The sequence below is a fragment of the Chelonia mydas genome, chromosome 21 (genome assembly GCF_015237465.2).
Source record: "Chelonia mydas isolate rCheMyd1 chromosome 21, rCheMyd1.pri.v2, whole genome shotgun sequence".
NCBI lineage: Eukaryota > Metazoa > Chordata > Testudines > Cheloniidae > Chelonia > Chelonia mydas.
The window spans coordinates 11323544-11336084 of NC_051261.2; the positions used below are offsets into that span (position 1 = coordinate 11323544).

Below are 12541 nucleotides of genomic sequence, written 5' to 3' on the forward strand. Positions count from 1 at the left end.
ACACCTCTTCCCTGCCCTGCCTTAGGGCTTGGTCGCCAAACCAGTAAGGACCTAAGCAGCATCCCTGTGCCTCAGCAATAGGATTGTGCCAATCAGCTGAACATCCTCTCCCAGACTTCCCAGGAGCTTATTTCTCTTACAGGCCAATGTTAGCATTTCAATCGAGTCAGATCCTCAAGTAGGCGGTAAAGACTCTCTCCCTAGGGGGCTGTCTCCCCTTTTCTGGGCCTGGGCTCAGCCTGAAGGTGTTAAAATTTCTGCTCATTGGTCAGTTACTAGGCGCCTTCCCCACTCCCATTCATTTTCTATCTAATCTAGAAACTTGCATGAACCTTGTTCGTAGTGTCTGAGCACCTCATTGATCGATTTATCCTCCCCACGCCCCTGTGAGGTAGGTCTGGATTATTATTATTTTACACATGGGGGGGAGTTGAGATTTAAGGAGATGAATTGACTTGTCCAAGATCACACAGGAAGCCTCCCAAAAGTAGGGAGTAGTGAATGGACAAAGGCACATGTGCCGCTGGCTTCGAAATCTTCACCGTGGGTATTTCCAGGAGTAGAACCCAGATCTCCTCAGTTCCTGTCCAGTGCCTTGCCATTAAACCATTCTTCCCCTAGGACTTGCGTAGTCCTGTTTTTCAGTAGGTCATCTCCGTCTCTGCGGAGGCTGTAAAAGGATGAAGATCTTGCAGGGGGCAGAGCCAGGCACACAGCCTCCTCAGAAACATGCCAATAACTCCACTCATCAGACGGCAGATGCCCCTACCTTTCTCCGTCACCTCTCTTAAGTGTGTGTGTCTGTGTCTGTGTGTGAGCGAGCCTGATGGGAGTTAACAGAAGTCCCTATTGGGTTGAATTCTCCTGGACTGCACCGGGCTGTGCTGGTGCTGGGGTGAACTGTCCTCTGTATTTAAACCTGCAAATGGGGAGCTACTTCTTAAATTAGCTGGGGAGGGATTTCTTCCTCTTCCGTGGATGAAAGGTTTTGGGGTAACCCTTAGGTCTCCTAGCTCGTGGCTGAGCTGGGACACCTTGGCAATTCCCACTAACTGGGGTTCTTGGGCCTGTTTTCAAACTGAGCCACAAGCGAAATTTCTCCGCCCTTCGAATGACATTCGTTCCCCCTTTGCGGGTGCATTGAAGCTCCATGCCTAGCAGAGGTTGTCGGCGGAACGCATGCAGCAGCTGCAAGGGCGTTGGGACTCTGGGGAGCATGTGCTGAGGCTAATGGTCTGAGTCTTACCAACCAGGCCAGCTTTAGGGAGCCAGCTAACAGATCAATGTGTTTTACAGTGCTTTGAGCATGTGCAGGCTAAGTGCTAAGTATTATCCAGTCCCAAATCCTGTGTCCAGAGCTGTTGTGCCTCAAATCTGGGGGCAGTGGCTTGAGAGGGAAGGGAATGCAGAGGCGAGCCCGGTGGACTCATGCCCCCTGTCGAGGGCAGAAAGGTGAGTGTTGTCATCTGGGGGCAGTGGGCTTGAGAGGGAAGGGAATGCAGAGGCGAGCCCGGTGGACTCATTCCCCCTGTTGAGGGCAGAAAGGTGAGTGTTGTCATCTGGGCAGGAAGATGGCAGGGGAGCACCGTGGGGCCTATCCGAGGTGTAGTCAAGTAGGTGGCGCTGCTGCTCCTCCATTCTAATTGCAGGTTTCTGAGGACTGTTGGAGCGAGAGAGTCAGCTTCCTGCAACCGGATCCTCCTCGCTGACAGAGCAGGTTCTGTCATCTGCGCCTCTAGCCATGGACCTACGAGCAGAGCTTTTAAAATCCATCTGGTACGCCTTCACCGCCCTGGATGTGGAGAAAAGTGGCAAAGTGTCCAAATCCCAGCTGAAAGTGAGTACAAAATGAGACCCCACAGCGACAGGGGAGGGGCTGTGAGGTTTCTGAGTCTGGCTCCGCTCTCTGTTTTGCCCTTGGGGGTCACAGACACGTTGAGAGGTACGAGGCAGGGCTGGATGCTGCTTTGCAGCTCAGTGGCCTGCAGCAGGAATAAAAACTCCCATTGCGCACTCCAGGGTAGCCAGTCCCGTGACTTATCAACAGGCTCGGGCTTTGATTCGCATTCGTCCAAGCGAGGGCCAAGCGAGGGGGTCTTCACAAAAAGATTAGTTAGAAAGTGACCCTTTTTGGGGGTGGAAATCTTCAAATTCTGGCTGTTCTATAATGTTTCTCACCCACCTTATCCCCAGGTAAGGAAACCCAAACTCTTTCTTTTTTTTTTCTTTCTCGCTTTGACACACACTTGTCTCCTTCCTGTTGCATTTCACCCCCCCCCCCCCCCCCGAAAGGAAGAGCATTTTTTTAAAAAACACTTCTTTAGGGTTTTGCCACAAGACATTGTGTTTTTTTTGTTTTTGTTTTTATCCTGATCACCCATAAGCTTCACAAAAGGCTCCTGAGTTATACAGAACCCCAAAACCAGCATGCTTCATTTTAAAAAAAATGTTTCTTCTACCTACATTATTCAGCTCAGTAGAAATGCTGTGATCATACCCTGACGAGAATTGCGGGATTTCTTCCCCAAGCGGGCACCCCTGTTTTGTTTTAAAAGTTACAGCTAATTTAGACACTGGCCCTGGAATTTGGGTCAGAAGAACTTGTTTGGTCAGAGTTTTTGTAATCTGGAACACAACCTGCGATGTAAGCACCCAAAGGAATGTGAAATATTGCACCCGAAGGAGAAGCCCTGCTTGGCAGTGGCTGCATGTATGTGTGATGAGTTTTGAAATTGCCACAGACTCGTGCATGGAAAGTAACAAACCTTGGGACTCCCTCCTTTCACCTTTTCTCCTCCATGTTAGGGCCAGTTCACCCAACAACTGAATAGCAGGGAAATTACCTTGTTCCTTTGGGGTCAGATTCTGCCAAACTCAATGGGAGTTCTGCCTGGGGAAAGGCTGAGAAACGGATGAGGGGTTTGGTTCTTTGTGCTGTGATGCTGGCTCTGCGGAGGAATAGTCCAGGCCCAGAATAGCACTATTCCACATGCTTCTAAGAAACAGATCTGACACTTGGTTAGGTGTGCGTTTCACTGATGTGTGTGCACCTTCGGCCTTTGTGAAATCAGTTAAAAGAATATCCAAAAGGAATGTCTGTCTAAGGAAATTGTGGGCCAAGTGATGTTTCCCCGGGACTGCTAGCTCTGGTGGATATTGCAATAGGGGAGAGGATGAAGAGTAAAACGTTCAGTGACGTACCATGATGGCCGCTGCATTGTGATTTCCTTGCATTATTGCGTTGAGACCCGTCAGCATGCCCAGACCCTGTATAGAAAGAGAGATCCAGTCCTTGCCTGACAGAGCAAATGACACAGTAGGGGCAGATCTCTGAAAGTGACTGTTAAAACCTTGTTACCCCACAGATCTGCTCCCTGCATGTCCAGAGATTTCTCTCTTTGCTTTAGTGTCAACAATACACTGGTGTTCCTTTGTTACTCCAGTCAGCAGTGCCCAGCCGACATAAGTCGGAAAGCAGGAGCTGAGTTCTGCTCAGCCTGCCGCATCGTCTATGGAATTGTTCACCAAGGCCTGGGTTTTTGTGGCTTGTGCATTAGCACCAGCATAAGAACTCTGCAAGCCTAATTTTGCACTGTGCAGCACCAGCGTCTTTGAAGTGGGACTGCAGGGGTGAAGCTGTGGGCAGGATTTGGCCCTGCACTTGGAATTGAGGCCAGATTTATAAAGGTGTTTACACTAAAGATGCAGATGGGTGCCTAATCATACTTCCGAAAGCTCCTGAGTTAGGCACCTAATTCCCATTGACTTTCAATGGGAGTTAGACACCTAACCTGCGTACGTGCTTTGGCAAGTCCTGTTAGGCACCCACCTGCAGTCCCACTTGGAAGCCTCTGGTGTTGCAAAGTGCAGAATTTGGCTTTCAGGATTCTTATTGCTGGTGCTGATTAGCACAAGCCAGAAAGAGCCCAGCTTGGCTCTCGGAGCCCCGAATGAGTATGCAGGGCTGGGCTTTGGAGGGGAAGGAAGAGGCCAAAAAACATCTTGTAAACTGGGTAGAGTTGATCTGTGAGGAACAATCATAGAACGCCCATGGTGCCATTTTTCCAGATTTCTTTGTCAGCGCAGAATCCAGGCTTCCCTCCCCCAGCCTTTGCATCTCAAGCCATTATTCCTGCAAGCTTCAGGAACAGGGTGAGAACATTTGCTGGCCAGGGAGAGCAACAGCCTCTTTGCACTTGCCATTGTGTGTGTGTTGCCATGTGCTGTAAAAGGATGTTTTCATTTTGTCCTGTGCTAGATCTCGCCACTCTGAGAGTGTCAACCTGACCGTAGATGGGGAAGATCAGCTCTCCCTTGGTCCAAGGTATCCAGCCTCTCCTATAGGCCTAGATTTGTTTCCATCCCACACAAGCCTGCTGCTATCTTGTTGCTGGTTCCTATATGCTAATTACATCAGAAATGCAAAGCCATTAAAGCTGAGGTTAGAGGAAACTCTTCAGCGGAGCAGAGATTCTGCCCGTTATCATGAGCTTCCCCTGCTGTTCTGGTGTTGTCTTAGAACGACGCGCCATGGGGAGGTGTATGCAGTTCCTTCAGCCTTGTCTGCTGCTGAAGGAGGGATCCCGTTCAGGGAAGAAAGGCACCCAACAGCCTTTAAAGCGACTGAAGTGACTAACGTCCCTGATTCAGCCCAGGCGCACTCTCTATGGTATGGGTGGATTAGAGGAAAGCCAGTGGGAGCCAGGCCCCTAACTCCCTTGCCAGTCCCAGCCATTATTTTTAAAGCAATTGGACAGTGAAATGTAGTAGTTTTTTGTGCTGCTCTCCACCGCCCCAAGGCCTGGCAGCCGGGGATGTGGTAAGCTGTTGGGTTGAGCATAGTTCTCTTAGCACACGGGCATGTTCACGTATCTGTTCAGGAAGGAAGGGTAGTCTTGTGGTTAAGAACTGAGAGTCAAGAGATCTGGGTTCTGTTCCCAGTGCTGATATGGAGCAGGTACCATCTTGGACAAGGCAGAGAAAAGGACCCTCAATCTCCAGATCTGTACAAGTGGGGAGGGGGTATAATTTCCTGTCTTTGGCTGGAGGCTAAGTGAATGTTTGCAAAGTGCTCTGAGATCCTCAGCCAGAGTGGTGGTGTGGGTGTGGGGTAAGGACCTAGACAAGATGGAAGGCACCCCAGCGGTCCAAGGTGTTATGCTGTATGTTCCTGTTGCCCTGATGCATGCAATTCTGCTAAACTTTTCTGGCCTCCTAAACCCAGTGGCCCAGGGAGAGGAGAAAAGAAATGTGGTACCTGAGAATTTAAATGGTTCAAGTTTATAAAGGGGCTTTCAGCTATTCTGAAACCCTTATAGACCACAGGAAAGGAGCTGGGGGATCGCAAAGGTAGCCCGGCTTTATAAGATGAGGCAGAGAGACCATGGGGATTAAAGGCTCGTTCATAATACCTAGCTCTTACAACAGTGGATCTCAAAGTGCGTCACAATGATGGGTCGGTGTCAGTATGCCCATTTTACAAGTGGGGAAACTGAGGCATGGAGCAGGGAAGTGACTTGCCCGAGGTCACCCAGCACAGGCCAGTGGCAGAGCCAGGAATAGAGACCAGGTCTCTTGAGTCTCAGTCCAGGGCTCTGTCCATTCGGCTGCAATGGGACGATAGGGGCCTGGTTTTCAGAAGTGCTGAGCACCAACAGCTCCCGTTAGCTTTGGTTGGAGTTCTGGGCGTGCAGCGCTTCCGAAAATCAGGCCCCAAGTCAGTGGCTCCACGAGGCATTTGAAGAAAATTCTCTACCATGCACTAAGCCAGGTCAGGTCCATAAATTGGCTTGGTGTGATTTTGTATTGAAATGCTTACTGACCCCTCCTGGAAAAAGAAACGAATGCAGGACAATTCTGCTTTGATTCAGTCAGCTTCCTATATTGCACTCCCTACAAAGCACTGGCTTGGAAATGGGATCTTCCTGGCTTTGGGGTTCATTTCCTCCATATGGCCAGGTTTCTCTGCCCATCCCTAGGACTCTGGTCATATCTTTTTGGGCCTCCTCCTAAGAGATGCTGGACACCTTCAACCCTCATCAACTTCAACTGTGCCACAAATTGGTAGTTTAGAGATGGGGAAACTGAGCCACGAGGGCTGGGATTTTCAAAGTAGCGTTAGGAGGTTGGGTGGCCATTCCTTTCGGCTCCTTTGATAAGCCCAGCCAGAGAGATTAAAGCCTGACCCACAGCCACACGGTCTGTCTTCGCTGCACAGGTGAAGCTGTGGCTCTTTAATTGGGGGTTGCCCCAATCCCCCACTCACAGAAATCTCTCACCTGAGTTAAGTGGTGCTTTTAACCCGGGCTAGTTAGCCCAGCGTGGGGTGAGTGTTAGACCCCACGTTCCACTTAGACTCAGACTGGCCGCCTGCCCACTTCGCAGTGAGGACACAGGCTAAATCACTGAAATGCTGATATTCCTTCCCACAATTCCTCCCATGTGCCCAGAGTGACGGATGAGTTCTCCCACAACCCGCTGCCCAGGAATCACAGAGCGGCTCAGCTTACTGCTGCGCATGTCCTGGCGAGAGACACAGGGGAGGGGAGGGCCAGTGAGGACAAGGTAACTCGGGTGTGGTTTGCAGTTGGCGGTTCGCACCCAGGGGAGGCTCGCCGAGGTGCTCAGACCCCGGCGCAGACCAGCTGCGCTAGCTCTGCAGTGAAGACAGAGTTCCACCGGTTTAGCTAAAGGTGTGGGGTTTTGTTTTTTTTTTAAAAATGGATTTAGTTAAACCAGTGCAAAAATCTGTTCAAACCAGTGCAAAAATCTTGATTCAAAACACCTGGCTCTTTTCAGTTGAGTTTGCATTGGTCAATTTACAGGTACAAGCTGAACCTACACAAGGGAGGTTTAGCCCTGTATGGGTCCATGGGGGGCAGAGAGGGAAGGTTGTTCCAATTTAACTCAGACCTGATCTCTACCCCATTTTTATATCTGCTGTGTCAGTTATGGGATTGCAATTTTAGTGATATGCCGCTATAACCTTTGTGTGGGCTTAGTTATATGGGTATAAAGGTGCCTAATCCCAGTATACTCCATTCCCCTCCCAAACAGATATCCGCTATACACATTTATACCAATATACCTGCATCTGTCCAAACAAGGTTGTCCCACTTTGGCTGTACCAGTAGAGCTAAAGCAGTACAATTTTTGTGTGTAGACAAGACCTCAGTCAGATTGTCAGCTCTGTGGAGCAGAGTCTCTTTGTTCTGTGTTTGTACCGCGCCTCGCGCAATGGGGTCCTGGTCCGTGACTGGGGTTCTTTGGCATTCCCGCAATACAAATAAGAAATACGTTTAGCTTAACTGGTACAACTTGTGTGTGTGGCCAAGAGTTTAAAAAAAAAAAAAAAAAAAGTCCTGCAGTGAATCAGTGACAGAACCAGGAAGAGAAATAATTTTCCCTGACTCTCTAAGCTTTTGCCAGCAATCTATAAGGGCTAGGGAGGAGGGAAAGCAGAGAATAGGGGATACAGCCTGAGCTTTGTTTCTCAACAAGCTGCTCTTCAGAGTTTTTCAAGAGGCTCATTAATATCGCTCTTTGTCAAGATAAGCTTGGGGAAGGACAATAGACGATTCTTGATGTCAGCAAAGGCATTCAGTACAGCTCCACATTCTGGTATGGTGGAAAAATGTGGTCTAGCTGCAACTCCTACAAGAAGGATGGAAAAAATGGTGCCTAAGGACCGTGTGTCGTTAATCATGTGGTGCTGAGGTGGCAAAAGGTTAGCCGGCGGAGTTCCACAAAAGAGCTACACCGAGAACTTGAAATGGGAAGTGTAACAGTTGGCTTGGCTGGCAGTACGGAACTGGGAAAGGGCAGCAAGCCTTCTGAGAGATGGAATGAACGCATCTCGGAGAATTAGAGAAGTGGACTGAAATGCGTAATGACAGCAGGGCAGATTGGCCTATAGAGGGAAGAAGGAATGCGATGCAGAAGTGTAGAGTGGGCAGTGGGGGGGTGAATTACGAGTGTAGGTTTCTCTGTTGCTTTTCAGCCTGAAAGATCAAAGCACTTGACAAATTGGCACCCGCAGGGATCACAAATGCAGCCATCTCTGGAGCGAGATCCGCGGGTCTTGTGGGACAAAGCCCATGTCAATTTCGTGGGGGGTGGGGGATAAGTCTGCCCACAGCCGAATGAGCGAGAGGAAACTCTAAGGGGAACCTTGACACGTTTCCTGCCTTCTGTGTGGCGTTTTCCTGTATAGGGAACAATCTGGGACGTAGTTCCTTTTACATTTGCGTCTCTGCTGGGGACTTAGACTGCACTGTGGGCAGATATGGTGCCTGGCTGCTTTGTGAAGGGGGCACAGTTATAATAGATGGTGAAGCAGCAGCAGGAGAAGCTGTGTATCGTAGGTAGGTGCTGGTTTGGCAGTGTATGGTCTTGGCCTGCTTTGTGATGCTCAGAAAGGCGTTGGGAAAGGCCCAGCCTTAGGAAGAGGGAGGCTCATCCCGTGCTGGGGATGAAATAGAGATGGACAGGGCTTGAGAGAGCATCCGGGCAGCTCTCCAGAGAGCTGCTGGCCCATTTGACCACACCGCAACCGTTAGCCCCTTCCCAGAGTTCTGTTCCTACGGCGGGCAGAATGCGTCCGTTACGGGCTTGCTGCTGGCGTTGTCTGGGGAGGCATCATCCACCTGTGGCGCAGTACCCGGGAAAAGCCTTACCCCCTCACACCAAGCTGGTAGCACTTGGTTTTTTAAAGTGAGAAGCTCCAAGTTGCCCGGTTAGGAAATTGGTATGTTGGCATCCCTGCTGTGGTGTGAGGAGATTCAGCAGTCCCAGCCAGCTACATGGAGGAGGAGGAGGATCGCATAAGTCCTTTTGCCAACATAGCTCCTTTCCCCTGATGATCTCAAGATGCTTTGCAAACATGCGCTCACTGAGCCTGACAGCTCCTCCGTGTACAAGGAATTAACCTCATTTTGCTGGTGGGAAACCCAGGCACAGAGCAGTGAGGTGATTTACCCCAGGATCACACACCAAGTCAGTGGCAAAGTCAGGAATAAAACTCAGAACCTTTGGCTTGGGCTTTATAACCACTAGGCAACAGTCCCTCCCTCTGGGCTACACCGCTTGAATCTCCCAGCCCCAGTCCTGCCAGTTTGGCAACATTGTGTCACCTTTTAACATGCAAGGCCAGCCTCCGGCTTGGAGGGTCATTCCAAAGCCCAGGATTGCCCCAAGCATGGACAACAAGGGAGAAGAAAAGGAGCTGTCATTCTCGGTTGGCATTAACTATTCCCCCCCCCGGCTCAAACCAGCGCCTGTTGCAGCTTGTGCATTTTGTGCCACCCACAGATGGCCGATTGTAATTCTGCTTTCAGCTTAGCAAAAGGAGGCCAGCCTGCTGCAGATAAGGGTTGTGGTTACGCTGGCAAGCAGTCTGCATTTCTATTGCCTGTGCATAAGAACGCCCAGACTGGGTCAGACCAATGGTACATCTAGCCCAGTATCCTGTCTTCCTACAGTGGCCAATGCCAGGTGCTCCAGAGGGAGTGAACAGAACAGATAATCATCAAGTGACCCATCCCCTGTCGTCCACTCCCAGCTTCTGGCAAACAGAGGCTAGGGACACCCGGAGCATGGGGTTGCATCCCTGCTAATCTTGGCTAATAGCCATTGATGGACCGATCCTCCAGGAACTTATGTAGTTCTTTTTTGAACCCTGTTATAGTTTTGGCCATCACAACATCCCCTGGCAAGGAGTTCCACAGGTTGACGGTGCATTGTGTGAAGAAGAACTGTGCAGAGGCGGGTGACCAGGGCAGTGGCATCAGAGGATCCTCTTTTTACAACTGGGGCCTGAATAAAGGGCTGTGCGAAGGTGGGGGCAGAGGATGGGAGACCTTAGGAGGCTGGACTGGATGTAGCGCCCGTCCTATGAAAACGGCAGTAGGGGGAAAGATGATGGGCAATGCCGGTTACTGCGTCTCATGCAAAGACTGGGAGCACCAGTGGAGCGGTAGGTGATGTCCAGGTTATGAAGAGGGAAGCTGTCTCTGATGTGGCCATGCCGCTGCTCTGAATCCCGCCTGGCTGGGTGGGAGCCCGTCCGATGGCTGTTGAGGGGTCGAGGTCAAATAGGGTTAACGAGTTTTGGTCCGTTTTGCTGTGTCTACATCACACACAGCACCGCACGATTCCGGCCTGTGTGGGCAGCCTCTGTGCAGGTATTGAAGGAACCCCAGGTGCCAAAGGTAGCCCTGCAGTGTTAGTGCCAGGCTGGTGTGGTCGAGGAGGCATCTGTTGAACAGGAAGGGGAGCCGGCTTGTTCTGTGTCACAGTCCAGATTTTGCCTGGAGGGAAGATTTTTCCAAAGCAGAGCAGTGTAGAATACTGACGGATTTAGGGCCTGATCCTCCACTGGCCACTTTGCTCTGCCAGTGTAAAATGGCTTTAAAGTGAGGATAAATGTGATTTGTGCCAGAGTAGTGTCAAGTGGCCTTGGTGTGAACAAGCATCAGGCCCTTATCCCTCTGTGATAAGGGGGGGCGGGGATTTGTTCGTTAAAAAAATCCTAAACTAGCACCTGTATGTCAGTGGGAACGCAGAGCAGGGGTCTGCGGTAGCGGTTAGAACAGTGAGCTGGGAATCAGGAGGGATTTTATCCCCAGCTTTGCCACTGACTCGCACTGGGACCTTGGGCAAGTCCCTTTGCCTCTCTGTCGCAACGTACCCCTGCCTGTAAGTGGGGTTAGTGATACTGACCCACTTGGCAGGAGTATGAGAGATGTCATGAATTAAGGGTTGTGAAGCATTTTTGAGATCCACCCAGATAAACAGGCGGGCATTAAAGTCAGTCTTAGCCAATTGGGAATTAGCATGTGTCTTAAGGTTGGAGGTGGGCACTGCTGTGCCCCGGGATAGAGCGAGCTCCGTGAATGAAGACACTGAGATTTGATAGCAAGGTCTCTGATTACGATCTGTATCTATCCTGTCTGCACTACAGGAGTAGCCACACGTCACTCCCAAACTCCTGTACATGCCGGTCCTGGGCTGGATTCTGTGGGGGCTGGTCAGGAATTTGGAGTGGCTGTTCCCAGAACAGTACTGCGTGTGCTTGGACCGGAAACAAAGGAGGAACAAACCCTGGGACGTCTCTAGTTGCTAAGCTAGTCCAGTAAGCAGCCAGTCTTCTAGGGCAGTGCTTCTCAAGCTATCTGATGTGGGGGACCAGCAGATTTTTTTTTCCAATGTGCGCGCAGACTGGCAGCCGATGGCTCACGGACCGGCACCGGTCCGCGGACCACCACTTTGAGTAGCACTGTTCTAGGGGACTGGACGAGCGAAGCCGCTGCCATGTGCGGGACTGAACGATTTTGTTTGTCCCAGCCCATCACGTAGTGCCATAGGAGGCAGACGTCCTGACAGCCCTATTCGCAAACGGGGAAAGCTGAGTGGCTAGAATTGTATTGTTTCAGAGTAGCAGCCGTGTTAGTCTGTATTCGCAAAAAGAAAAGGAGTACTTGTGGCACCTTAGAGACTAACCAATTTATTTGAGCATAAGCTTTCGTGAGCTACAGCTCACTTCATCGGATGCATTCAGTGGAAAATACAGTGGGGAGATTTATATACACAGAGGACATGGAACAATGGGTGTTACCGTACACACTGTAAAGAGAGTGATCACTTAAGATGAGCTAATACCAGCAGGAGAGCCTGGGGGAGGTGGGGGGGGACTTTGTAGTGATAATCAAGGTGGGCCATTTCCAGTAGTTGACAAGAACGTCTGAGGAACAGTGGGGGGGGGGAATAAACATGGGGAAATAGTTTTACTTTGTGTAATGACCCATCCACTCCCAGTCTCTATTCAAGCCTAAGTTAATTGTATCCAATTTACAAATTAATTCCAATTCAGCAGTCTCTCACTGGAGTCTGTTTTTGAAGTCTTTTGTTGTAATATTGTGACTTTTAGGTCTGTAACGAGTGACCAGAGAGATTGAAGTGTTCTCCGACTGATTTATGAATGTTATAATTCTTGACATCTGATTTGTGTCCATTTATTCTTTTATGTAGAGACTGTCCAGTTAGACTAATGTACATGGCAGAGGGGCATTGCTGGCACATGATGGCATATATCACATTGGTGGATGTGCAGGTGAACGAGCCTCTGATAGTGTGGCTGATGTTATTAGGCCCTGTGATGGTGTCCCCTGAATAGATATGTGGACACAGTTGGCAACGGGCTTTGTTGCAAGGTTAGGTTCCTGGGTTAGTGGTTCTGTTGTGTGGTATGTGGTTGCTGGTGAGTATTTGCTTCAGGTTGGGGGGCTGTCTGTAAGCAAGGACTGGCCTGTCTCCCAAGATCTGTGAGAGTGATGGGTCGTCCTTCAGGATAGGATGTAGATCCTTGATGATGTGTTGGAGAGGTTTTAGTTGGGGGCTGAAGGTGACGGCTAGTGGCGTTCTGTTATTTTGTTTGTTGGGCCTGTCCTGTAGTAGGTGACTTCTGGGTACTCTTCTGGCTCTGTCAGTCTGTTTCTTCACTTCAGCAGGTGGGTATTGTAGTTGTAAGAATGCTTGATAGAGA

The 12541-nt window shown here is 50.1% G+C and overlaps 1 protein-coding gene across 1 annotated transcript in view; it reads left to right on the top strand.

The window, feature by feature from the left end:
* Nucleotides 1-61: 61 nt before the first annotated feature.
* Nucleotides 62-12541, top strand: part of DEF6 (DEF6 guanine nucleotide exchange factor) — a 34950-nt gene continuing 22470 nt past the window's right edge. Inside the window, exon 1 of the mRNA XM_037884825.2 lies at nucleotides 62-1837. Within this exon, the coding sequence (XP_037740753.1) occupies nucleotides 1742-1837 (96 nt within the window). The 5' untranslated portion in view covers nucleotides 62-1741. The remainder of the gene's footprint in view (nucleotides 1838-12541) is intronic.